The sequence below is a fragment of the Ochotona princeps genome, chromosome 8 (assembly GCF_030435755.1).
Source record: "Ochotona princeps isolate mOchPri1 chromosome 8, mOchPri1.hap1, whole genome shotgun sequence".
Classification (NCBI taxonomy): Eukaryota; Metazoa; Chordata; class Mammalia; order Lagomorpha; family Ochotonidae; genus Ochotona; species Ochotona princeps.
The window spans coordinates 12,153,269-12,180,679 of record NC_080839.1 but is presented as its reverse complement, the minus strand read 5'-3'; the positions used below and the strand labels follow the sequence as shown (position 1 = coordinate 12,180,679).

Here is a 27,411-nt window from a genome sequence, read left to right as displayed (position 1 = left end):
CATCTTTCCTGGCCCTCTGAGATTCTTCTATTCTCCCTCTAAGACCCAATGCCAAGGCACCTCCTCTGGGAAGCCCTCCTCTCCCTCCCTCCCCAGGCAGTCTGGTTCGGGCTTGCCCTGGCCACTCGTGGCACCGCTGACTTGTTGCTGCATGAGGATGCTGAGTGGACACAGGCAGGTGGGCATGTCAGGGCAGGGCATAGAAGTGCAGCCAACACAGCAGGTGCCAGGCAGGGTGCTGGGAAGAGCTGCTCCTGGCAGCCTTGGGTACCAAGGACACAGCTCACTTACTACAAAATATCCTTTATTGATAAAATAGTTCAGACTTTGTAAAGACATCTGCTCATCACGGTGAGGCCATGAGCAACAACATGGAGGTGTTGGGGGGGGGGGGTCCCAGTGGGGTGTGCACAAGGTCAGGCCAGAGATGGTTGCAAATGAGCCCCTCTCCTCCACCCGGCCACGCGCCCAAAGCCATGCCCTGGATGGAGCCAGTAGCCCTCTCCACTCTGTTCCTCTTCTTCACTCTCTCCATCCCAGAATACTCTCTCAGGCCCTCCAGATCCAGCAGGTGCAGTGGGGTATCAACAGTGCCTAGGGGTCCTAGCCCCACCACATCCCAAGTAAAGATGATGCTGGCCCCAAAACAAAGCCAAGCCCTCCTTGGAATGACTGGGACCCATCTTTTAGACACTCTCTATTGTGCTGGGTGCCGGATTCTGGTGTGGGTGAGAGAACGAGATAGGAACAGCCCCTGAGCTGGCACTCAGCAAAACATTTACCTGTGTTTGTGTATGCCTATGGGGGGGGGGGGGGGTCCTGGCTCGCTTATGGTGTGGCACCCTACCTGGACAATTCACGGGGTCCCTGCTCACCCACTCCAGCCCCAGCTCTCTAGGCCCTCATTTCAGAGTGTTCCCAGGAGATGGGTATTTTTAGCTATTTGGGAGGAACAGTTTGCTTGCTTGATGACAAAAGCCTTGTCCCCCCCTGCAAGAGACAGGGTGGGGCAGCAAACACTGAAACCCTCTGGGCTGTGTGGCAGGTGCAACGCTTGGAACTTGAACCCCGTGGGCACGAGAACACCACCTCCAAGAACTCCTTTTCCTTGAAATAGTGCTTCTGTCTGCTCCTCCCCGCTTCGATTTGGAGCAGGCATTCACACACCCCAGGCACAGCCAGTCTGGAGGAAGCAGGGGTGGTAAATACCAGTATCACCAGATAATCGCATTTTCTGGTTCTCGCGTGCCTTACCCCCGGCGAGCTCAAAGCCTGCTGCAAGCCTTTCATCTCCCCACAGCAAGTAGGCAGCAAGCAATTGTCCCCACGGCTTTGGCAGGGGGTGAATGCTTAGTAATCAGGATCTCTCGTGGAGACACAGGCCAGGCCCCCAGACTGCCCTGTGGAGGCATCCACACGCCTGGTTGCCTGTCAGAGGGGCCGTAGGTGTGGGAACTGATCCGTGGTGTGCCCTGCACTGGAGCCAAAAGCAGAGGGCTGTGCCCAGTAACCAGGCCATCATTTAACCCCCAGTCCCTCCCAGTTGCCTGGTGGTAACTCCAGGGATGACGGCGTAGGCCAGCAGTCTTCATTTGCCTTCCTGGCTGGCATCCTGCTCTTTGGGATGGGTCTGGGTGGAGGGCAAAGGGGACAGAAAAGGAATAGGAACACAGCAAGCAAAAAATCGGCCAAGAACTGTCAGGTGCTCACAAAAGACAGGTCCTACTACTGGTCTTGGGAGGCTCTGGATGCAGGCGCTCTGGCCTCGGCTGCCTTCAGGAAGATCCAAGCCCTTCCTCTCACCTGTACAAGGGGAGGAAAAGAGATCCCTCCACACCCAAGACAACAAGGCATGGGGGGGGGGGCAGGGGTAGCTTTAAAGGGACCCCTGTCAAGAGCACTGTGCCTCTCCAAGCTTGAGATGAGACCTGCAACACCTTTCTAGCAGGACCTAGAAAATTCCATGGGAGGCAGGCACAACCCAAGCAGACCAAAGAGCAGCAGAGTGGCCCTCGGAGCCCATCCCAGGGCAGTCTGCAGGCGGAGCTCACCAGGCTGCCTGGGTCCACTGGCGGCAAAGGATCCTGCGAAAGGCGCGCCGGAAGTCCTGGTTGAAGACAGTATAGATGACTGGGTTCAGGGAGCTGTTGCAATAGCCGATCCAGAAGAAGAACTGGAAGAGGCCATGGGGCACCCGGCAGTGCTGTGGGCAGATGGCGCCCAGGCTATAGCTGAAGAAGAAAGGAAACCAGCAGAGCACAAAGACCCCGATGACCACTGCCAGAACGAAGGTGAACCGCTTCTCCCTGGTCAGCTGTGTCCGGCGCCGCCACCACTGCCCGCCCATGGCACTGACTGCCCTGCCCACAAGCACCTGGCCCCGCAGGGTGGCCAGCACCCGCGAGCCCTGTGGCTGCTGCAGGGGTGGGCTACAAGCTGAGGCAGCAGGCACTGGCTCTGTCCCTGGCTCATATTCTTCTTCCTCCTCCTCCTCCTCTTCCTCTTCCTCTTCCTCGGCTTCTTCCTCCAGAGACACCCCAGAAACGCCCTCCTTCTGGCCTTGGCCTGAGTTTGGAAGGGTAGCCCAGCTGAGTGGCAAGGCCTGAGTCCCAGGGTCTTCAAGGGTCTCCCCCTCCTTCTCCCTCTCCTCTTCTTTTTCAGACAACGTGGAGCATCCTTTGGTCTCACTGGCAGAAGCCACAGGAGTGGCTGGAGCTGGCAGCTTGGCTGGGGTGGAGGGCCCACTGCCAGGGACAGAGCAGACCTTCTTGGGCTCACCCTCCCCGGGGCTCCCCTTGGCTCGAGGACCTCTGCGGTGGCTGCGTTTGGCGATCACGTAGATGCGCAGGTAAACGAGAATCATGATGAGGCAGGGAGCAAAGAAAGAACCAATGCTGGAGGACAAGATGTACCAGGCCTCCTGGTTGAGCTTGCACTGGGGGCGCCCGTGGGGCTGGGGGCCCTGGTCGCCCTTGTAGATAAGAGGCGGCAGCGAGATGGCAGCCGCGATGAGCCACACCGTGAGTATGATGCACTTGATCCGGCGCGGCGTGCGCTTGCAGTTGTACTCCAGAGCCCGGCTCACGGCCCAGTAGCGGTCCAGGCTGATGGCACACAGGTGCACGATGGAGGATGTGCAGAAGAGCACGTCGAGCGCCAGGTATACCTCGCACCATGTTCGCCGAAAGTACCAGTAGCCCAGTAGCTCGTTGGCCAGTGAGAAGGGGATGATGAGCGTGGCCACCAAGATGTCGGCAGCGGCCAGCGACACCAGGAACAGGTTTTGCGGGGCACGCAGCGAGCGGCTGGTCAACACGGCCAGGATAACCAGAGCGTTGCCGAAGATGGTGAAGAGGATGAGGAAAGTGATGACCGCCGCGATGGCTGCCGTGGCCTGCACCGAGTAGGGCTCCTGGTGGTCCATGGCGCACGGAAGTGGACGCGACCAGAGGGCTCGCAGATCCCCCGGACTTAGACCAGACGGTCGGTCCCCCGGCGGTGCCAGAGCTGCATGATCTGATCGAACCGGGCCTGGGAGGTGGCGGTGCGGGGGACACTCGGAGTCAGCCCCCGCCCGGCTACATCATTCTCTTCCACAGGCGCCCCTGCCGTCTACCCCCGGAGGAAGTTTTCTAAATTGCCCACTGCCAGCCCCTTTCCTCCAGGGACCCGGGTAGGGGGTAAAAGTGGCGCCCTCCAGCCACTCGGTGGACCGCACAGGGCTCGGGGTGAGGGAAGGGGGTGCAGACCCGCGGGGTCCGCGGAGGAGGCGCGAGGCCCCGGGTGCCGGCTACCGCGCTGGCTGTCGCCCGCAGCCGCGCCTGCAGACAACCCCCGGCGGCAGGCGAGTGGGGAGCGGAGCGAGCGCGGCTGGAGGAGGGAGGAGACCGGGGGCGGGGGCGGGAGGAGGGAAGGGAGGCGGGGCGCGCAGTCCGACCGACCGAGGGTGGGTGGGTGTAGGGTGCACGGCCGACCGGCGCCCGGGCCAACGCCCTGGCGCCCTTAACCCCCTTTCCTTCTGGCTGCGGCTCCGAGAAAGGCCAGGGGTCTGCTGTGCGTGTTGCGGGTGGGGTGCGGGGGAGAACGGGGGACGTTCAGAAGAGTCCCGTCTGGGGGTCCCTGGGGCTCAGCGAGGACGCGTGCTTGAGTGCAAGGACAGATCGGCGCGTGCGGGGCTGAAGCAAGCCGAGGGCACCGAGGCGGGACCGCACGGCGCGGAGCTGCGGCCGAGCATCCGAATCCAGGTCCAGGACGCTGAGCGAGGGCCATCAACCTGACCCCCGCCGCCGCCCAGCTGCCGGGAGGAGAAGGTGCGGAGTTGGAGCAGAGTTAAGGCACAGTCCTGGCCAGCCCCGTGACGGTAAAGGAACCGGGCGCAGGGGGTCGGGGCTCAGGTCCCGCGACGGTGAAGGAACCAGGTGCAGGGGACCTGGGCGCCCGCCCCATCCTTCCTCCACCGTCGGGCTTGCAGGGCGCGTGGGGCCGTGCGTGGCTGGAGTGTGAGCGCCACCTGCTGCCTTCTTGCCGGCTGAAGTCCCTGGGGAGCCGGCGCTCCCAGCCTGCCCTTGGAGACCTTGGCTTTCCTGTTCCCCACACCCCTGCAGCTGCCTCAGTTTCACCCAAGAAGGGCAAAGGATGTAAAGGGAACCTGACCTGGCCTCAGCCCAAAGCAGCGACCGAGACCCAGGCTGCCGACCGGATGCAGGTGAGGGGGCTCCAGTCTCTTGACCTAGGGGGAGAAAAACGCGGTCCCAGTAACACCGCGCCATGTACAGAGCACGCAGACCTAGTGAGGAATGGGGGTCTCGGGGACTTGTTACTACAGCTCAGAAAAGTAATAGTTCTCGGGGTACAGCTGTAGAGGGGGGGGCTCCCTTTTGCGTCCGCAGAGACCCCTGGGCCAGGTATCTCTCCCATCCCCACTATACACTCTTAGGTGGTGGCAAGCTGGGATACCAAGACATTTCTGGGAACTTGCCCCCTTCCCCTTCCACAGAGCTTCTGGGCGGGGTGGGCTGGTGGGCATTCGGCTCACAGTTGCGAGGAAGCAGCTTGGGACCCCTGCGTCCGGCCCCGGAACACCCAGGATCAAGTCCCACTTCCACTCCCCAGTCCCCATCCTGCTAGTGCATCCTATGGGTCAAGTACGTGGCTTCCTGCCACCCCCGTGGGAGATGCGGATTGAGTTTTCTGGCTCCTGGCTCTGACCTAGTCCAGCCCTGCTGTTGGAGGCATTTGGGAAAATGAGCCAGTGGATGGGGGTGTCATTTATATTTTCCCTCTCTCTCTCTGCCCCACCACCACTGCTAGGCTGAGCAGCCTCCAGAACGCCTAATGCCTTAGCCTGGCCTAGAGCCAGATCTTGTGTCTCCAACCTCTCAGCTGTGCCAGGCAGCTGTCTGTGAATTAGGGTCAGCCCAGCTCAGCCCACGGGTGGTGTGTGGGCGGGCGGGGTGGGAAGGGGGGTCCCTCTGGACCATGACTCCTGTTTGCACACATGGAGGGAGCAGAGTATGTGACTGCTCCATGTCCCCGATGTCTCCTCTCTGCCCCCCGTCCCCCCCAGAGTCAGATGGGCTGTTCTCCAGGCCCCCAGCCATTCCTAGCCTCAGGGGTACAGAGGGGAGGTCCTCCTTGGTGCCAGGCTGTTCTCCTTGATCCTGCCAGAGGACCCAGGTCCCCAGTGAGTTGCAGGTGCCGTAGCCAGGGAGAGAGCAGAGCCCTCCAGAGACAGGAGTCACCGGTTGGGTGCTTATTGTTTGTGGGCTGGGCCCAGCTCCCTGTTCAGAGTGGCCATTGGAGCCTGGGAAGCAACCTTCGCTTCCTGCTCCAGGGTTGCAGAGGAGGGCACCGTGGTGGCCCAAGTGGGCGTTGGAAGGGACAGCAACTGCACCCTCCCCAGCCAGTATGTGCAGCCTCTGACTTCTGACCCGTTTTTCTGAGAGGCCATGTTTCTGGGCCTATGCATCCTCCTTGCCCTGAGAGAGCCCACCAGGGGATGCTCCCTGGGGACATTCGCAGGGTAGGCGGTGGGGAGGAGGAGGGACAGCTCCAGAGCTGCCGTGACCACAGCCTGCTGGCACCAACCCTGTTGAGCACACCAGGCACAGAGTCTGTAGGGCAGGTGGGAGGTGTGCCTGTGCCGGTGTGCCTGTGTCCCGAGCCTGCACACCTCTGGTCCTCCCCAGAGGACGGCTGAGGTGCCCTTTCCACTCTGTTGTGGGCCTTCCAGGTGCGCCCACCTGTCCCCAGCCTGGCAGATTCGCTGCTGTCCACTTTCACACTCAGCACATTGCACTATAGTGGGGACCAGTGAGGTTCCCATGTCACTCCCCTCTGTTGTAGAGGACATCCTTTTGTGCCCTGGTTCTTGGTCCAGGGTCATCGGATGGTGACGGACAGTGGCAGCAGGTGTCACTGTGTGCAGGTGCTCCACAAGAATGTCCTTAGGAAGGCAAGCAGTGACCCGGATGTGGGTGGTGGCCCAGTGACCAGATTTTTAGCCCACAGCTTTTGAGCAATGTGGCTTGCTAGCTGAAAGCCCTGGAGCCACTCACTTCCTTGTCAGGCCTGAGAGGTAAGCGGTGGTCCCTCCCTCCCCAAGGACTCATGGGAAATCCTTCCTCCTCCTGGCTGCACTCCCAGCTTTCCAAGAGGTCCCTGGGCCTCTGACTCTCAGACCCCTCCAGCCCTGATACCTGCTGCAACACAAACCCATCATCTCTTTTCACTGCATGACTTGCAGTGCAAAACCCCAGCCCCAAGGCAAACCCTAACTGCGCCTTTGATGGACGAGCTGCTTTTTTCCAGAGCAAAGCCCGCTGTATCGACTGACCCTGCTGTAAATCTGTGACCGCGTGTCTCCACACTGTCCTAGTAAGCTCCCTTTCCCACTCTAACAGTCTGCAACCTCACCTCAACCACGCAACACCCCTCCCCGATGCTGTGACTTTGCAACTCTCCACTCCACCTACATCTGAACTCACCCTGCTGTCTCCCCTCACCCATCCCTCAGCCCACCCCTTCTTGCAATGCCTATCTCCCACACTGCAGGGCGAGCCACTCCTTAAAAAGCCCTGTGTCCCCTGTGGCTGTCCCCATTCTGCTGCCCCTCCAGCCACCGGCTGTGTGATCTGCTGCTAGGTGCACTGTCCTTGGCCTTTGGCAGCGTGGCCATGGCCACACCAGCCTGCTAGCTATTCCTGCGATCATGAGCAACTCTACGCCACTCAGTACCTGTTTTAGGTCTGTATTTTCTGTTTCTCTGCCTGCACCTGCCCCTCACTCCCAGTCCCAGCCATGTGAGTGCTCATGGTCACCTCAACCTTAATACCCCTAGTTCTCATGACACTTCTGTCACCAGCCACACGCAGTCTCTAATGTGACTGCCTCATCCTGCCCCTCTCCCCACAGACTCCGAGAGCACCCACATCTGTCCAGCTCCACTATCTCCATCACCCCAGTTTCTAAAGCGCAGGGACTTCCTAACTATTCTGCTTCTAATCCATTGGCCATGGAGCATCCAAAGACTCTCTCTGATCCTTAGGTCTGGGCCCCCCATGTTGTGGTACAGCCACTTAAGCCACTGCCTGTAATGCCAACATCTCTAAGGAGCACTGGTTCAAGTCCCAGCTGCTCTAGTTGCAATCCAGCTCCCTGCCAGTGTGCCCGGGAAAGCAGCAGAAGATGGCCTAAGTGTTGGGTCCCTTAAGATTCATTTATTTGAAAGAATTATGGAGAGAGGGAGCTTCCACCTGCTGGTTCACTCTCCAGATGGCTGCAATGACCAGCACTGGGCCAGACAAAAACCAAGATCCTGGAACTCTACTCTTGGTCTCCCACACAGATGGCAGTGGCCCAAACATTCTCTTACTTCCCCAAGTGCATTAGCAGGGATCTGGATGGGATGTGGAGCAGCCGTGACTCGAACTAGCACCCGCATCAGATGTTGGCATTGCAGGTGGCAGCTTACTCTTCACACTGTGCCATAAATAAATCCCTGGCATTGTGGCACAGTGGGTCAAGCAGTTATCTGCAGTGCCAGCATCACATATGCGTACCAGTTCAAGTCCCAACTGCTGTGCTCCCGATCTAGCCCCCTGCAAAAGCAGCAGATGGCTTCAGTGCTTGGGCCCCTGCATTTGCCTGGGAGACCCAGAAGAAGCTCCTGGCTTTGTCCTGGTCCTACCCACGTATTGCAGCCATTTGGGGAGTGAACTAGTGGATGGAAGCTACGTCTCTGTCTTCCTCACTTTCCCTCTGTGTCACTCTGTAACTCATGGTTTTCAAATAAATGAAACATTCTTTAAAATATATATAGGTAAATAAAACCCTAGCCATCTCCTGACCTGGCCCTGCCTGCCTCACCCCACCTGTCACCCTGGCTGGCCTCTCTTCACTTTTTCCTGCCTCGGGGTCTGTGCTACAGCCAACCATTGCTCTCTCCAGCTAGGAGTAAGCATCTTAGGAATACAAACCTGGCTTTGCTCACATTCCGAGTGCCTGTTCCAGCCTCCATGGCGGGGCATAGACGAGGGAATAAGCAGATGAGCCACAATGCTATGTGGCTACAGACTGGAGAGCTGAGCAGGCCGCAGACACTGGTTCCCCTTCCTATCCCACTACCCATGCTGGGCTCAGGCCCCTGAATCAGCACTGGAATATGAGTTGCTGCAGAGTGGAGACAGTGGAGCACACTGGGCACACAGCTGAGCTGGGGAGCTGGCCTTGCTGAGATTGGTGGTACCCTGAAGAGGGTGGAACAAGGACTGAATTGTCTAAAAGACAAGGAGGGACTGCCCCTTCCGCCTTAAGCCACCAAGGCCAGCCAGCCTCATTTCTGGACAACCCAGATTGCGAGAGCAGAAGTCACTCTATCCTAATGGGGGCTTGTGTGGGCAGTTCTCACAGGGTACCAAGCGCTCCTTGCCTCTGACCCACTGCAGTCACCAAAGACATTCCAGAGGCCGGGCAGTTCCGTGACACTCATGCCTGCGTCTCTAACAGGTGCCTTTGCTCCCTGCACTGCCAGTGTCCTAAGAGTGGCCATGGCAGCTCTGCCTGGAAACCTCCCAGGTTTGTCGCCCTCCATGGGGCAAAGCCACAGCCCCTGCTCATCCTCGCTGAATGCATACTCAGTTCCTGAGTCTGGGGTGAGAAGAAAGTGCTTGTTAACCCAGTCCTTCCCTGAGAACATCAGGCTCAGAGAATTACTGAGTTAGGACTGAGATCCAAGCTAGACCTAGGACGGGACCTCCAGCATGCCCTGATGTAGCCCTAGACCATGAACCACCCCACCCCCAGGCTCCTGAGAATTTAGGCCTTATCCTGCACGATGTGTCTCTATTCCTGCCACCTGGAGCAGATCCGTGTACATCCCCAGGTTCTAATACATGGGGTGAGCAACCTTTCTGCCTTCTCCCCAAACATCTTGTCCCCGACTGCCATCCCACTCCAGCAGAGCTCCTTGATCTGATAAGACCACAAGAATAGGACCACTGGGGACTGGAGCAGGGGTAAGGTGGTGGGGAAAGCTTCTGGCCCAGCCCACTCACTCTGAAACAAAGCCCTCACGGAAGCCGGAAGCCGGGCTGGGGCCACTGCAGAAGAGGAGTGGGGCTTGGCTGAAGGAGGAGCAATGAAGTGAGCTCCATCGGGGCGAGGGCCTAGAGACAGACCACCTGGGCTGCTGATGTGCTTCTGCTGGTGCCATCCTAGCCTGGCACCCCTACCCTAGGCCCCCTTCCTAGTCTCCGTTAGCACTACCCCTCAGCCCATAGCCTTCCTACAAGGGAAGCCAGTGGGCTCTTAGCCACAGGGGCTACAGCTACAGAGCAGCATCCCAGTCCGCAGAGAGCAATGGCAGGAGGCGGTTGGTGGGTTCCCAGGCACAGGACAGAGCCAGCCAAGGCAGCACCTGCCAGTCCTTGCTGGAGAGCTGGATTCCCAGGGAGCCAGCTATAGGAGGATCCCCAGCAGCCAGAGGGCCCAGAACCTGTAGTGGAGAATATCATCTCTCCTTCCCAGTAGCCTCTATGGATTGGGGAAAGGGCAGGAGCAAGCTGAGGCAGGCTTTTAGGGCACCATCATCCTTAAGAGCCCCGAGGGAAAAGAATGAGCAAGGGGCAGAGGGAGAGGCTAGAGTGGGACTGGAAAGCAGAAACAGCGGCTCTTAAGAGACCAACGGTTAAATAACCCTGTTCCTAGGGGTGAGAATGCCCTCCCCAGGGCGCATCCCTCAGTGCCCACACTTGATGGCATGTCTTTTGCCTTGATTGGCCCTTGCCTTTTTGTTCAGCCACTTCTAATAGTAGACCTCTAGAACAGTTGCCCACAAAGCTCCCATCATCTCATTCATCTAAAAAGTGGTATGTAGGAGCTGGTGTGATGACACAGCCTACAATGCTGGCATCCTATATGGGCACCACTTCAAATTCCAGCTACTCTGCCTCTGATCCAGTTCCCTGAAAATGCAGCTGGGAAAGCATTGGAGGATGGTCCAAGTGCTTGGGTCCCTGCACCCACGTGAGTTTCCAGGAGGAGTTTGAGCCCCTGGCTTTGGCCTGGCTGGGCATGCTTGTTGCAGCCATTTGAGAAGTGAACCAACAGATCAATGGTTCTCTGTGTATGTATCCCTCTCTCTGCAACTCTGCCTTTCAAATCATTTTATAAGGTGCATGGTATTTTTAAAAAATATTCATTCATTGAGGCTGATTTCTTTGTTTTTTCATTTTTGCTTTGAAGATTTGCTCATTTATTTGAAAGGCAGATTTACAGAGAAGAGGAGACAGAGAGAAAATCCTTCTGTCTGCTGGTTCACTCCCCAAATGGCACAATGGCCAGAGCTGAGCCATTCCAAAGCAATGAACCAGGACCTTCTGAGTCTCCCATGCAGGTGCAAGGATCCAAGCACTTGAGCCATTTTCTGCTGCTTTCCCAGCACATAACAGGGAGCTGGATCATAAGTGGAGCAGCTGGGACTCGAACCAGCACCGATATGGGATGCTGGCATCACAGGCAGCATGAGTGGGTTTTGAAAAAGTTCATGGAAAATGCATATTAAATCACATGGGTTTCCATCTTCTTCAGCACCAAAGTAAACCTTTTAATTTCATTTTTCCATGAACTTTTTCACTGTAAAGGAAATAATGGGTCTTTAAGAAGTGGTGCAGGGCCCGCCAATGAGAGTTGGGACAGGGAACGGGCTGGGACAGGTCAGGCTGCAGCATCCGATGGCAAAGACCAAGATGGGGGATGGGCTATGATGAGCTGGATCAGAGCGACCACTGGCATGTGCAATATCTGTGGCTGGGAATAGGCCTGTTTGGGGAGCTAAGGGGTCACCCCTGCTGGGTTGTGACTCTCACTGGTGGGCATAAAAGCTGGAATGGGGGTGGCAGTCTGGGCTGGACATGACAGCAGTGCTCCTGGGCATGGGTATGGAACGGGTCTAGGGTGTTGGGCAAGGCTCCAGCACCCACTGGTGCTCGTGAGAGCCAGGGTGGGAGTAGGACAGACTGGGCTAGGTCTTTGAAAACAATGGTCTCACCCTAGTCAATTATATAAACATCATCAAAAAATGAAAAATAAAATTAAAGAAAAGAAGAAAGGAAGGAAGAAATGATGCAGGGGCCAGTGCATTGGCTCAGCTGGCTAATCCTCCACCTCCAAGCACAGCATCCCATTTAGGCACCAGTTCATGTCTCGGCTGCTCCACATCCCATCCAACTCCCTGCTTATAGCCTGGGAAAGCAGAGGATGGCTCAATGCCTTAGGACCCTGCACCCATGAGATCTGACAAGTGGAATATTCTCTCTCTCTCTCTCTCTCTCACACACACACACACACATACACACACCTCCTTCTCTCTCTCTGGTACTGCCACCCAGTAGTACTGCCACCAGTCCCAGTTGCTGCACTTTCAAACTAGCCCCCCTGCTTATGGCCTGGGAAATAGTAGAGGATAGCCCAAGTCCTTGGGACCCTGCGCCTACGTGGGAGACCCAGAAGAAGCTCCTAGCTCCTGGCTTTGCATTGGCTTAACTCTGGTCATTGTGGCCATTTGGGGAATGAACCAGTAGATATAAGATGTTTCTGTCTCCCCTTCTCTCTTTAAATTTGTGTTTCCAATTAAAAAAAATAAATCTTTTTAAAAAAATCCTAAGTGCTTCAACATGAATGAGCGCTGAAAACCTTCTGCTAAGAGGAAGACTGCAGACAGAAAGGCCAAAGCTCCTGGCTCCTGGGTTTGGATCAGCCCAGTGCCGGCCGCTGTAGTCATTCAGGGAGTGAACCAGTGGGTGCAAGCTCTCTCCCTCTCTGTCTCCTTCTCTCTGTACTCTGCCTTTCAAGTAAAAATCAAATATACCTTGAAAAAAAAGCCTCTATTTCCATTTTCTGCGTAAGTTTGTCATCATAAGCAACTATTGTTTCATACTTTTCCTTTATGTGAGTTGAGTTGATGTCTCCTGTGCTGATCTCATGCCTCCCTCCTCTGCACCTCACATCTTACCACTTGACCCCCACATTGACCCCACTGAAGTGTGGAGCCTTCTCAATGTGCCACAGACATGCACTCTCCCTCCTGGTCCAAGTACTTGGACCATCCCCCACTGCTTTCCCAGGCCATAAGCAGGGAGCCGGAATGGAAGTGAAGCAGCCAGGACATCAACTCGCACCCATATGGGATGCCAGCATTTGCAAGGTGAGGATTTACCCACTGAGCCATCTCGCCGGGCCCCTCCTAACAGTTCTTTGTCTCTTCCCATCTTTGCGAGACATAACCTGAGCTTCCACAAAATCACAAACTACTCCGTATCTTGAACACCTCCCAGTACCCGCACAATAAAGTGCGTGCTCCCCATTCCTGCCTTAAAGACCTGCCTCTCCGTTACCTGTGGATGTGCCAGTCTCCAGCAGTAATCTACCTTGCTGTTTCTGCCTTGGGCGGCAGACCCCCAGGCTTTGGAGCACAGTAGTCCGTGGGCTTGGTCAGATCCTCAATCCTTCCCCTTATCCAGCCCACAGGCCTGGGACAGGCCAGGTTCTCTGCCATAACTTCCTACCTGTCCTGCATGAGGCACTCCAGAAAGGGCAGCTTCTCCCTTAACCCCGCTGTGCCCCACACTCTCCAACCGTTTGCAGCCTGTCTCCAGCAGCCTCTGTCTCCAGGGTCACCAGCAGCCTATGTGCCACTGACCATAAATAAAGCCATGTCCTGACCTTCTTACCCCACAGCCCACCTGGAACACCTGGCCCCAGGAATGCTCCTTTCTTTCCTTAAAACTCCTTCTTACCTGCGCACCCACCCCACACCAGCCCTGCAATGCTTGCACCCATGTTGGTTCAAGTCCCAGCTGCTTCACTTCCAACTTGGCTCCCTGATAATGCATCTGGAAAAGCAAAAGAAGATGGCCCAGGTGCTCGGGTCCCTGCCGCTATGTGGGAGATCTACAAGAAGCTCCCTGGCTCTCATTTTGGCTTAGTCCCCACCCTGGCATTGCCAGCATTAGGGAGTGATGCAACCGATGAAAGTTTCTCTGTCTCTCCTGTTCTCTCTGTAAGTCTGCTTTTCAAATACATAACAAATAAATCCTTGAAAAATAAATAATAAATGAAAAACACCTTTGTTACTAAACCTAGTATTAAGTAGGCAACATATTGCCCTGATGGAGAAGCGAAAGATTAGAGAAGTCACAATAATAAAAGTCCTCACTCGGTCCCCCTTTCCTGGAGCTCCCACCCTCCACCCCCATGGCAGCTAATTACTGTTATTACTTTGCCGTCCTGGTGGAGTTTGTTCTGCACACATTAACTGAATACAAATCTATTCTTGCTTTTCTCTTCCTAAAGACAAACAATTCTACCCCCTCCCCAATTAGGACAGCTGGTGTTTTAACCTGCTTTGTTGTCAGGAAAACAGCTCTTGAGTTAATTAGTGCTGTTTTCTAACTCATTAATTTCTGCTATTGCATTTATTAATTCCCTGTGGCTTTCATGTATTTTTTTAAAACTCGGATTGACAGGCTTAATTCATTTGTTCTCCATTTTTATAGATGAGAATATCTAAGTCTACACATTTTCTCCGAGCCCTGTTTTTTGCTGGGAATCACTGATTTTAGTCATTATTTTCTTTTTCTTTCTTTTTTTTTTTAAGAATTCCTGCCATTTCATTAAATCTAAAAGAAAGGTTTATTATTTTCTATTTCAATTTCCAAGTTGGGAAGAGAGAGGGAGTCTGAAGTTTGGATTTGCGTCAGTTTCCATGTTCAACTGTTCACCATGATCAGGATGTTGCTTCTAACTCCACTTTTTCAAGTGTTTTTTCACACTATCATGGAGTACATTTCCACCAATATTTCAGGATCTCAGTCTCCATTTTCAGAGTAGACCATCATCCCCTATACACACACACCCCAGCCTAGTCAACCACATCTACATCTCTCTGTAAGGTGCTACTGCTGTGGAAATTGACACCCAGACTCTTAGCCACTTGTGAACAGGAAGTAGCTTTTATTTCACTCTAGAGAGCACCAGCCCAGATCACTCCATGATGGCTGGGCCTCAACAGCCCATGCACTGGAGTTTTCATGGAGCAATGACATGGGCTATTTTTAGCACTGGCAGGGGATGAATGGAACAAGCAAGTGGGGGAAAAGAGTCAAATATACAGAGCAATGGCTCAATGGGTAAATCCTCACCTTGCAAGTTCCAGGATCCCATGTGGGCGCCGGTTCATGTCTTGGCTGCTCCACTTTCCTTCCAGATCCCTGCTTATGGCCTGAGAAAGCAGTCAAGGACAGCCCAGGGAGGCCTTGGGACCCTGTACCCACGTGGGAAACCCAGAGGAGGCTCCTGGTTCCTGGGTCCTGGCTTCGGATCAGCTCAGTTCTGGCCATTGCAGCCATTGGGGGAGTGAACCATTAGGTGGAAGATCTGTCTCTCCTTCTCGCTATAAATCTGAGTTTCCAATAAGAATTAATAAATCTTAAAAAAAAGAAAAAAAAGGAAGGTAGATGTGTGTGTGACCAAGGGTTTGGTTGGGGAAAGTTTCCTGCAAACAACAGTTGGCACCGGGGCCTCTGCCATTGTGATGTTGGAAAGGGAAACAAAATGGGCAGTACCCAAGACCCAGGGGGCAGCGTGCCTGCTCCCCACCCCAAAGGCATGCTTTGGGGGACTCATGGTAGTGAAGTGGAAACAGGCTTGCATGTGGGTAAAAATCAAGCTCATGTGCAGGAGCTGGTGTCACGTAGCGAGAAAGCAAGTTTCACAGGTGCAGCAAAGGCAGGTAAAGACAAGAACCCCGAGGATAAGGAGGGAGAGAATGAAGGGCCTGCTTGAACAACTAAGGCAGCTCCCAGGACTATAATAGCCCAAAGGCTAACCCCTCTGTGTGTGTGTGTGTGTGTGTGTGTGTGTGTGTTTTAAGATTTATTTATTTATGTATTAAGATCTTCAATATGCTGGTTTACTCCCCAAGTGGCCACCATGGTCTGAGCTGAGCCCATCTGAAACCAGGAGCCAGGAGCTTCTTCCGGATCTCCCACATGGGTGCAAAGTCCCAAGGCTTTGAGCCATCCTCTATTGCTTTCCCAGGCAACAAGCAGGAAGCTGAAGGGAAGTGGAGCAGCTGGTATACCAACTGGCGCCTATGTGGGATCCCAGTGTATGCAAAGCGAGAATTTAGCCACTAGACCATCATGCTGGGCCCCACACCCTCATTCCTAAGGCACATGGCTTTCTTGTTCTCACCTCTTGAATCTTTGACCTTCTGCAAAATGAGCAGAAGGAAACTCCATTCCCAGGCTGGGCTGTAGGAATGGGGTGAGAACAGGCGTTAAGGAGGACTGCGAAGCAGCTCAGTAAGTGAACAGCCCAGGAGGCTAAACTTCCACAGGCCTTGTCCCAGGCTCCCCACCCCATGACAAGCTAGCAAGTAGGATTAGCACCACTCTCACCTCACAGAGAAGGTAGAAGAGGTTCAGAAACTGGAGGAGTTGCCTGAACCCAGTCTCTGCACTAGAGAATCAGCATCCAAGGCTGAGCTGTCCCACAGACTCAGCCCCCCGCCCTCGCTGCCTTCCAGGAGTGACCACTTCACACAGGAGCATCTGCGTCCTGATTGCCGACCATCCTCTTCTCTGCCTCCCCCTCTGTGGGTGCAACCCACTCTGAGCCGACTCCCCAAGTGAGCAGAGCGGGTGGCTGGACCAAGGAAGGCAGCCCAAAACAGATTCCAAATCACAGCCTAGGTAACTCCGGGCTCCTCAGAGCAGCAAACAGCGGGCATCCTACCACACCCCATCCCTGCCAGGAGCACGCATCCAGATATGGGGGTGATGGACATGAAGTCTTTCTAAGCACGAAAGGAAACATACCTGCTACACATGAAATGCCCAAACTCAGCAAACACCTCCTGGATGACCAGGCTGCTCTCGGGGAGACCCACCCTGGCTGAACCTCCCAGCCAGGCCCCTGGAGTCCTCGGGGCCCTGGGAAGCTTACACAGGGTGGGCGAAGGGACAGGAAACAGTGCTCCAAGCTCCCAGTACAGGCTTGTCTGAGGAAGGCTGGGCTCCAGGCCAACCCTGGCAGGTCACTCTCTACAAAACATCGTCTCCAGGTACCCCTCACCCTGCCCCTCTGCTACCCATCAACATTTCTCACAAGGAGACAGAAGCACACGTACACACACACTTATACAACACATACACACATGTATGTGTATGTATGTATGCACATACATGTACATATACATTCATACACATGTGCTCATGTGCATGTATACATATATGCACACATACCTACGCACATGCACTGCATACACACATACACACTCATACAAACACACACACACACGCTTCTTGCTGGACCTGTCAGGGCCCTTGGGATACATGTTGCTGGTGGCTGACAGCAGTCAGGAAGGATTCCAGGGACAGAGGGCAGCTCAGGGGCACCCTGGAATTCAGGCCACCCAGGCTCTGTATCTGTGATGACGTCAAGCTCCTGGCCACAGGCACTCCAAAGCTGTGAGAAAGGGGCGTGGATACGCAAGGACACGGAAAGCAGGACAGATCAGACGGCAGCACAGACAGCAGCGGGTCAGCTGTGTGGTACAAGACACGATCCTGAGGCCGGTGTTGTGCCACAGCAGCCTAAGCCTCCACCTGTGCCACCAGCAGCCCACGTGAATATCAGTTCAAGTCCTGGTTGCTCCTCTACTCAGCCAGCTCCCTCTAATGTGCCTTGGCAAGCAGTTGGCCTGAGTACTTGGACCTCTGCAAACCCATACAGGAGACCTGGACGGAATTCCAGGCTCATGGATTGGCCTAGCTCAGCTCCGGATACTGCAGCCATTCAGAGCGTGAATCAATGAATAGAAGACTCTATCTATCTCATCCTTCTGCCTTTTAAATTAAAAAAAAAAAAAAAAATAGATAAAAAAAGACTAGGACCCGGTGTGATATCCTAGTGGTTAAATCTTTGCCCTGCATCCACCAGGAAGACTAAAGCCACAATCCTTTTGTGTGCTCTGACGCAGGACTTGGCAGCTTATTCTGCTAAGCAGATGAGCTAAAGATCAGTCCGGAACAAGCTGGGCTCACAGCCACAGCCAACAGCCCCTCCCCTGGACAGCACACCACGGACTGCCTGCAGGAGCCAGGAAGCAGGACGGGATAGGGTCCTAGGCCCACAGCCTGGCATCGGCAGCTCCCTTGTGTATTTTACAACCAACGCTGGGGGCCTCCTGTGCTTGCCAGGGTAGAGCTCTGCTGCCCACCAGCAAGCCCCAAGGAGGACTCATTCCAGCAGGACAAAGCTGCCCTTGGCCGGCTCCTTGTTACCCATTCCCCTCTAAATAGCAGCTCCTGCAACCCCTCCCCCATCACCTCCACCTGCAGCCCCGCCCTCTCCTGGTGGTGATGCCAGCCCAGCCCCAAATCTTCCTGACCTTTCTTCAGCATGCTCTCAGCTGAAGTGGGTTGCACAGGGGTGAGGAGTTGAGGTGGCTCTGCTAAGGTTCTCTCCTGCCGCCAGGGGGCAGACGACCATGCCGAAAGTGCCCGGGCTCCTGCTGAGGTCCAGGCACTGGTGGGATCTCACCTTTCAGCTGGGGGGCCCTCTTCCCACCCCAGCCCTGTGTTCAGATGCGAGAAAAGCTGTCAGACCCTGAGACATCCCTGGTCTATCCATGGAAAGAAGCAATTTACAGTGTTTCCTTTAAAAAAAATTTCTGGGCCTGGCCATGGTAGCCTAATGGCTAAAGTCTTTGCCTTGTATACGCTGGGATCCCATATGGGTGCCAGTGCTGGTTCATATTCTGGCTGTTCCACTTCCCTTCCAGCTCCCTGCTTGTGGCCTGCTAAAGCAGTAGAGGATGACCCAACGCCTTGGGACCCGCATGGTTCCTGGCTTCGGATTGGCTCAGCTCTGGCCGTTGCAGCCACTTGGGGAGTGAATCAGCAGGCATCAGATCTTCCTCTCTGTCTCTTCTCCTCTCCATAAATCTGATTTTCCAATTGAAGTAAGTCTTTTAAAATAAATAAATAGGGGCCCAGCGGCGTGGCCTAGTGGCTAAAGTCCTCGCCTTGAACGCCCCGGGATCCCATATGGGCGCCGGTTCTAATCCCGGCAGCTCCACTTCCCATCCAGCTCCCTGCTTGTTGCCTGGGAAAGCAGTCGAGGACGGCCCAAAGCCTTGGGACCCTGCACCGCGTGGGAGACCCAGAAGAAGCTCCTGGCTCCTGGCTTTGGATTGGCTCAGCTCTGGCCATTGTGGCCACTTAAGGAGTGAACCATCAGATAGAAGATCTTCCTCTTTGTCTCTCTTCCTCTCTGTATATCTGACTTTGTAATAAAATAAAGAAATCTTTTAAAAAAATAAAATAAAATAATTCTTAAAACAAACAAACAACAATAAAACAAAGCCCACAACAGCCAGGGCTGAGTCGAACCAAAGCCAGGAACCCAGACTCCAACCAGGTCTCCCACAAGGGACCCGAGTCCTTGAACCATCACCCAGTGTCTCCTAGGATGTGCATTAGCAAGAAGCCGAGGAGCTGGAATTCCAACCATGCCCTGCGATGGGGGCTGCAGGGTGTCCCAAATGCTGTCTTAACTGCAGAGACAAACATGGGCTCCATAATGTTTTTTTCTAGGTTTTTATTTCCCTGGGCACATAGAGAAGTGCCAATCCCAGGTGCTTCATGAAATTCACATTGAATGTATCCCAGAGAAGCCTTCCATTGGGCAAGGTGGCACCCTGGGGGACTCAGAGCCTCACAAGAACATGCCCACTGTAATCCCCACAATAGCCTGGCATAATTTGTCACCATTCACACCCATTTCACAGGCTCAGAGACTAAAGCTCCTGACCCTTCTGCCTCCGCCTCTGTATACCTCCCAGCTTCACTGCCCAGTCACCGGGGAGCCCCACCTGTAAGGCTGTGACTTAAATAGTGACCCCACACTGACCCCACCATCCTGGTCTTGAATGTCTTGAATGCCTACTAACCCAGTGCTGCTTTAAATCCCCAGGTCTCGGTCCCCTTGAGCACCTGGTCACCCAGCGCTACCGTAAGCCTCCTCCATCTCAACCCCCTAAGGCTAATTAAGCTTAGTGACCTTCAGGTTTAAATTGTGTGTCCCACCAATCCCCTGAGGCATGTCTCCCTGGTGTCTACTCACAGCTGCATCTGCAGGTCCCTGACCTGGTCCCCATACCCACCTCGAGGCTATAAAGATGCCTCTCCCCTTTGCTCACTCCCTTTGCTCCTGCTCTCCCTGTCTCTCAGTTCTGCTCCGCTCTTTGTCTCTCTCTCTCCTTGAGCTGTCTCTGCTCTTCTGTCTCTCTCTCCCTTGCTCCTGCTCCCCTATTTGTCTGGCTGCCTCTGCTCTGCTCTCACTGTCTCACTATCCCATGCCGCTTCCCTTGCTGAAATAAATGCCTCTCGTGTGGCTCACTTGCTGTGTCTGGTGTCTTGGGCTTGTGGAAAAAGCTAATGCCAGCTGCATTGCCATTCTGGTGCAAGAACACGTGGGTGCTGGGCGACACGAGAAACATACTTACTGCCAGTGCCCAGACTGCCACCTGCCGGAAGTGGGGAGCTCTCGGCCTGCTGTACTGGAAGTTTGGCATGTTATAGGACAGAGATCAGAAGCACAAGGGTACACGGTGCAGGCAGACAGCTCTGCTGCCCAATGAGGCAGTGACGTCTGTCAGAACACCTGGACAGACAGCCTACTTAGCTGGCTTTTGCTAATCACATCACAGTGGATACAAATGTCAAAACATCACACTGAATTCTTTAAACACAGGCGATTGTATTTCTTGATGACATCTCAATAAAGTTGGAAAAACGGGATAGGGCACAGCTGATTAAACTGTCACCTGCGAGATAGACATCCCATACAAGTACCAGATCGAATCCCAGCTGCTCCACTTCTGATCTAGAGCCCTGCAAATGTGCCTGGAAAAGCAGCAGAGGCTGAAAATGAAGGCACGTTAGCAAGGAGTTGGGTCAGAAGTAGAACATTCTGGACTCGAACCAGTGCTCATATGGGATGCCAGCATTCTTGGTGGCAGCTTAACCCAGATACATGGCTAGCCTCACAAGTTTAACTATGGAGAAAGAAAAGGAGAAGAGGAGGAGGAAACTAAGAAAGAGGATGAGCAGGAGATCGGTGAAGGAGAAAGAGAAAGAAAGGGAAAGTGCAAACAAGGGGGAAAGGAAGACAAACTTGTAAAACTCTAGGAAAGGGAGGGTGGGCTGGGCTGGGCTGGGGTACGATGAGGGTGGGGGTAAGCACAGACTTCAGCCCCAACGTCCACTGGCTGTGAGACCTACCATGTGCAGGCAGTGGGTTAAGCCCCTCGCAAGGATGGCACAAGTCTACATGCCTACAAGGTGAGGACTGACAGCTAATTCCCACTTTACTGACAAGGAAGCTGACACAGGGAGAGCTTAGCAAACCAGCTAGCATCCTGTGTCCCAGGACACCTGCCAGGCACTTGGAGGGCCATGAGTAAGCGATGGAGAGCAAGGTGGAGTCACTGGCCAGCACTGGGCGACTGTGTCCCAACAAGGCCCTTCCACAGCTGTCCCTGGCTCTGAGGCAGGGCACTGAAACCCGTCTCTGGCAGCCACGAAGGAGCCCCTCTACTCCTGATCAGGCTTCACCTGTGTCAGGTCCCCACTGACACCTGCCTAGTGCTGGGTGTCCAGCCGCTGCTCATTCACACTCCCATAGGAACACACAACCACACAGGACACACACATACTTAGGAATACATATTACACCCAGGATGCTTGCAACCCCAGAAACACACAACACACAAAACATACACTCCTATAGGAATACACAATGCACAGGACACATGCTCCAACTGGAATACACCACACACACAGGACATACTCCCCCAGAGGAACACACAACACATACAGGACACACACTCCCATTGGAACACACAACACACACAGGACACATACTCCCATAGGAACATACAACACACTCAAGATACACACTCCTATAGGAACAACAATATATGCAGGACACACACACCCCACAGTCTCTGAAGACCCATGCTCCACAGTGAGGTGTGTGCAGGACCACCCTCGAGGAGCAGAGGCGGGCTGGGTAAACTGCCACTGGCCCTAGGGTGCCAGCTGCTGCCGGGCAGGTGAGTTGGCCGCTGCTGAGCCCCCAGGGGTGTGGATTCAACACCAGAAACTGGAGGAACCATTTTTTAAACAAAACAATACTTTATTCACGCGTCCTCAACGCTCTGTATAAATATAAAGTGCTAGTTTCCAGGCCCTGCGCACAGGGCTGGGAGGAAGTGGGGAACAGAGGGTAAATGTCAGAACATGGAAACTTTCTGAGCGCCCACTGGGCAGCCACATTCACCCACATGCACGCGACACGCATGCCTGTTAGGTCAGGCACGCAACTCGCATCCCGGCCCAAGGCCCCCAGTGCAAAGAGGCTCAGGCTCCAGGCCCCCTCACGGGGCGCCAAGTTGTCACAGCTTGTGTTTGGAGCACTCCTGCTGCCAAGGCTTCAACATGGTGGTGGTGAGACCAGAGTCAGTCCAATCCATTCCTGCCAGGTCTGGGGGAGGCAGGAACACCTCCTCCAAGTCCCTCCCTTGTCCAAGCACATGGGCTGGGGCTGGGGGCAGCCCTCACACCCCAGAGAGAACAGCACCAGGTTCCAAAGGCAGCAGCCCACCCCATGAGGAGGGACACAGTCGCCTTGCCCCAGGCAGGAATCAGCAAGGAGGGCCGGCTTCCTGGGGAGGTGGGCAGGTGCCAGGTGCCTTGCTTCAGTGACACAACACTTGAGTTTCAAACTGCAGCAGCTGCCCCATGAAGCCGAAGTTGGGGGAGATGACCCCCCGGCGCTGCTTGACAAAGTCGAAGGCCTCCTCCAGTCGCACGCGGTGGCTCTGAATGAGGTACGCCAGGCAGATGGTGGCGGACCGTGAGATGCCCGCCTGGCAGTGCACCAGCACACGGCCTCCGCTGTTCTTCACCGAGTCTGCCAGGAAGACGGGAGTGTTAGCCGGGAAGCGGCTTGGGGAGGGCAGGGAGAGAGATAAGGTACCCCCAGGCCCCTCCCCGGCTCTCCTTTCAGCCTCACCGATGAAGCCGATGGCCTCCTGGAAGCAGCCACTGATCTCCACCATCTGGTTGTCCTCCACCGGGATGCTCTTGTAGCAGAGAAGCCCCTCAAAGTGATTGGGGCAGCTGGCCGAGACGTTGAGCACGGCTGTGATGCCGCAGGCCCGCAGCCCCTGCAGATCGGAGGAGTGGCTGCAGCTTCCCAGGAAGAGATAGGGCAAGATCTCCACAGGGCCACCCTGCACAAGGAAGAGGGGTGGTGGTGAGACCAGCTTGGCGAGGGGGGTACTCCCTCGGCCAGCCCTGTTGACCAAGATCCCAAAGAGGCGCGCGCGCACACACACACGGACGGGCAGGGAGACAAGCAATTCCCGTCTAAGCTAACCTGGTCATACAAGGGGATCTTGGGGTCCGAGCTGCTGTTTTCGGGTCCTGCAGGTGGCAGCGCAGGCGCGGGCGCCTCGGTGCACAGGTCGGGGCAGCAGGCCTGGAAGCTTTCGAAGCCTCCTGCGGGGAAAGGCCAAGGCAGTATTGATTAGCATGGAGGGAGGGCTAGGCTGCGGTAGGCTCAGAGTTGATGAGGAGGGGGTCCCGGGCGGGCCCAGCGCGCTAGACCGGCGCTCACCTCGCAGGAAGCAGACGGCGGTGGACCCGCTGCGGGTCTCGTGCAACAGTGCTGTGAGCAGGACACGGGCCGGGCCGTCGGGCCAGAGCTCTGCCACCGAGGCGCTGCCCTCGTCCAGCACCACGACCCGCGCCAGCTCCCCGCGGCACAGGCGTGCCCGCAGTGCCCGATCGGGCAGCAGGCAGGCGAGGGCGGCGGCGGGCGGACCCCGCACTCGGCGCCGCAGCAGCGCGTTCCAGGGCACCGGCCGAGCGGCGCGCACGTGCCGGCGACAGAAGGCCAGGAAGGGGCGGCAGTCGAGCAACAGCGTGCGCTCCGCTTCCCGCGGCTCCCGCAGCAGCGCGCCCAGCGCCGCGCACTCCAGCTCGTGCGCTGCCTCCAAGGTCATGGCGATCGGTGTCGGGCAGCCCCTTCTTCCTGTCTTCTTGCAGTCGGCCCTCTGCCTGCACCCCACTTGCCTCACACTCCCGGAGTTCCCAGCTGTCGGCTCTGGGCGCCCTCGCCGGCTCTGGGGCTTTAAGTACTCACGGGTCCACCTCCCGGGTCACCATACAAGGGCAAGGCAGGAAGGCGCCGGCTCCCGCCCCCGCGGCCTCACGTGGGACGGAACTGGGCGGGCCCCTGGGGCTCCAGGGGGAGGTAGCCAGGCAGCAGCTCCTATGGCTTGGTGCCCGTCCGCCCCCTCATCTTTGCGCCTCAGTGGGGACCAACGCTCGGAACCTCAGTCCTTGGGGGCGCTGCCTCTCCAACGCGCACTCCCCTGTTGTGGCGGCCCCTTGCCCCATTTACTCTTCGTTCTTTCTCTTCCAGGGTTAACTTGACAGGTGCCTGCCGTCCCCAGATTCCTCTGAGTGCTCCCCTCCCCGTACTCACCCGGGTGGTGAGACCCTTGCCTGCTGTAACACCAACAGTAAGGGTCTTTTAGCAACAAGTCTTTGGCCAAGCCCAGCCATAACACACACACACACACACACACACACACACGCCCACTCCTGGATCCCCATCCTTGGACATTATGGGTCTGGGGGACATGGCGGGTGTAGAGTGGAGGGGGAAGAAACGACAGGGGTCCGGGATGAGTTTCAAGTTGTCCAGTTAGGAGTCGGTAAAGCTGCTTGGGGCTGGGACCAGGGAAATCCCCAGGGGCCCAGAAGGGAGCATTTCCCCTGTCCCTGCCACCCCAGCGCCGCTGACGCTGCTGTGGGCTCTCCCTGGGCCTTGCCCCACGGGAATTTCAAGGGGAAGAAGACACCAGAGGTGCTAACAGAACGGGCCTCCTCTCCCTACTATCTTCCTGGCCATCCGACCCACAAGCTCCCCCTCCTCCCACTAGAGTGACAGCGCCATGCAGGGGAGGGGACCCAGAACAAGTCTTGATGCGGGATGTGGAGAGGCTCAGGTGTGTCCCTGGGTTCAGGTTCAGGTGGTTGGGAGGACCTCCGAGCCCAGCACAAACGCAGCCCCTCCCCACCACACCTCCCGGATCCTGGACCACTCTTCTGTGCCCTTGGTGAGCCCTTCAAGTCTCCGCAGTCTACAGCATCTTAGGGAGCAACAGCTAGGACCTGTGTGGACCACCCCCACCCCTAGGGAATGCACAAATATGCCCATGCAGCTGGTTTTGTGTGGGTGCATGGGATGGATGTAATTTCTCTGCATCTGAGATGGAGCATGGTGCTTGTGTGCGCTGGGAATGCAGAAGGGATGCCGGGGGAAGACGCTCTGAGCACTCCAAAGGCTGACCTGGGGCCACAGTAGCCTCGGTTTTCCCATTTGTAAATGGCAACGAGGATTAACAACCAGAACGTTCAGCTGGGCCACCGCCTGACCTCCGCCGTCCCTCCCTAGCAGGCCAGGCTGGAGGCGGGAAGTCTGGGCCACAGATCCCAGGGCACGATATGGGCTCTTATCCTTGGCATCGGCGCAGCAAATGACTTAATGGCTGATGCCAGGAGCCAATTACAGAACCTGCAGCGGGGGAGCCAGGCCCAATCTTGCTGACCTGTGTGGCCTGCGTCATCTGCTCTGCTGGGAATCGCAGCCTTGCAGCTCCCTGAGGAGTGGGAGACCCCCATCCCCCCATCCCCCCACCCCCCAACACACACCTGCCTCCAACCGGCTGGGCTCCCTGAAGCCAGAGTGAAATCAGCTCAGCCCTGTTGCAGGGGGCTCCTGACCCCGGTGTCTCTCACACTTTGGCGCACTCTAAGACAAGGGTGAGCACCTGGCTGGGAAGTTCTGTGTGGGGATAGCATGCTGGCCCAGGACCAACGATTTCCGCCTGACTCTGTCAGCCCTCTGAATGCCCCGTTCCCAGCTCTGTTGCAAAGGTACATTGAGCCCTGCCTTGGCCATGAAAGAGGGCTGCCTGCCGCCTTTGCCTTCCTCCCTCCCAGGCTGGGGAACCCCCAACCTTCTAGCCCGCATTGAAAGCCCTGGGTAAGGGCATGAAGGAGGAGTAAGAACAGGCCCACATGCCTCCCCCACTTCTGCTCTGACAAAAGATCCCCCAGCCCTTGGGGCGGCTGTCTGTGAGTCACTGGACGGATGTCTGCTCCCTTCACTGCCTGCCACCTCCCGTGCCACCAAGGACCCCTGTTTGTGGACGCCTGGCAGACAGGAGGCAGGGCACCAAGCACTCGGTGGCCAGGAGCTTGGGGTAGACTGGGGAACCCCAGGTGGTAGGCCCAGGGGGAGGACCCTGCTCCTGGGCACCAGTCACTAAGGGAACCCTTGGGCAGGGGCTGCCCACACCTGGAGTGTTTTCTGCCTGGGGATGTGGGGGGTGGGGAGCTGGGAGGTTGGTCTTTGCCTGGCTTGGCCATCCCCGAGCAGAATCTGGCACATAAGTTTGGGGTTCAGCAGTTTTTGCTCTAATTAAAAACCTGTGAGGTGCCATGGGAGCAAACAACGATTGTGTGTGTTGTTCTTTCTCATAACCGTCTATTTTGACGGCTGCCCGAACGTCACTGCCTCCCGTGCCTGGAGGATTCCCAATCTTGGCCAGCCCCAGTGACAAGGCCACCCAACTCCCCCCACCACCCCAAACACACACACACACACAAAGGGTTTCCCTTCCACAATCGCTGTTTCAAGGCCTCTGCTCTGAGGCTGTATGGCATTTTTCTTCCTTCTTCTTCTTACAAACCCACGCCCCAGGCAGATGCCGTTGGGAGGGCGAGTGGGGGCGTGAGAGACAGGAGGCGTGGGCAGAACAAATGCAGAGGTGAATGTTAGGGGCCACCCCGGACCCATCTGAGAAGTGAGTCAGGGGTGACTTTGTGTTTCCTGTGCTCACCCTCTGACAGGGACCCTGGCCTGGTGGCTGTCCCTATAGGCTCCGAGTGGGCTAGAGGTCTCCTTGAGCAATCCAGCATGTCACATGCGTGTGTGAGCAGGTGCGCTCTGCTATACCCAGTAAGGCCTCCACTCAGGCCCCTGTCCCTGGTGTTAAGTGTGGGGAGCCCCCAACATGCCCAACACTGACCCTACCCCTCTCTTGATGCCCCTCTCCCCATGCCACCGGCCCAGGTCCCCTCTCCCCATGCCACCGGCCCAGGTCCCCTCTGCTCTATACACATGCCCATCAATGGGACTGGGGCCCGGATGTGCCCAGATGTGCCCAGGTGTGAGGCTGCAGGAGATCTGTGTCCCAGGCTTTTCCTTGGGCCCTACCCGCAGCACTCCCATGGTTCCCAACCCATGGAGATTCTTGAAGTGTAACAGGTTCCACCGTCACCCTGTGGGCCACACGTGTCTGCAGGTGAGGCCCTGGGAGCCAAGAAGGGCTGAGGCAGTGGCTACGGGATAACTGTCACCAGGGGTAATAGCTAGGCAAGAGGCAAAGGCTTTCAGAACGATGACCAGATTGAGGGTGGCTCAGGGGCATCCCCTGACCAGAGCTGGGGGGTACTGTGGGGGCTGGAAAGAGACCCCAAGGAGCCAGATAATATTGCTTTCTGTATAACCACATTGACTACACACACTATCACCAAAAGCCGGGCCACAAGGCTCATGTGTAGCACAGCAGGCTAGCCCACTGCTTGGCATGCCCCCATTCTCTAGCTGAGTGCTGATTTGAGTCCTAGTTACTCCACTTCTTGTGTGCTGGGAGGCAGCGGATGACGGCCCTAGTTTATGGGTTCAGGCCACCCCACATGG

At 56.0% G+C, this 27,411-nt stretch overlaps 3 protein-coding genes and 1 long non-coding RNA gene across 4 annotated transcripts in view; 1 reads left to right on the top strand and 3 right to left on the bottom strand.

Annotated features, from left to right (window-relative positions):
• The window catches only part of GPAT2 (glycerol-3-phosphate acyltransferase 2, mitochondrial), a 123,645-nt gene that overhangs the window by 79,562 nt on the left and 16,672 nt on the right, over positions 1 to 27,411 (bottom strand). The window lies entirely within an intron of this gene.
• On the bottom strand, positions 1,941 to 3,684 carry ADRA2B (adrenoceptor alpha 2B). The gene has a single exon (XM_004590759.2). It carries the CDS (start codon positions 3,422 to 3,424, stop codon positions 2,048 to 2,050), a length of 1,377 nt encoding a protein of 458 aa, XP_004590816.2. The 5' UTR covers positions 3,425 to 3,684; the 3' UTR covers positions 1,941 to 2,047.
• On the top strand, positions 4,130 to 14,982 carry LOC131480973 (uncharacterized). The gene is made up of 3 exons (XR_009245931.1): positions 4,130 to 4,310; positions 4,605 to 4,705; positions 14,765 to 14,982. It is a non-coding gene; the product is annotated as an uncharacterized LOC131480973 (long non-coding RNA).
• On the bottom strand, positions 21,742 to 23,770 carry DUSP2 (dual specificity phosphatase 2). The gene is made up of 4 exons (XM_004590760.2): positions 23,251 to 23,770; positions 23,011 to 23,132; positions 22,645 to 22,864; positions 21,742 to 22,542 (listed from the first exon to the last, which is right to left on the bottom strand). Exons 1-4 carry the CDS (start codon positions 23,636 to 23,638, stop codon positions 22,328 to 22,330), a joined length of 945 nt encoding a protein of 314 aa, XP_004590817.2. The 5' UTR covers positions 23,639 to 23,770; the 3' UTR covers positions 21,742 to 22,327.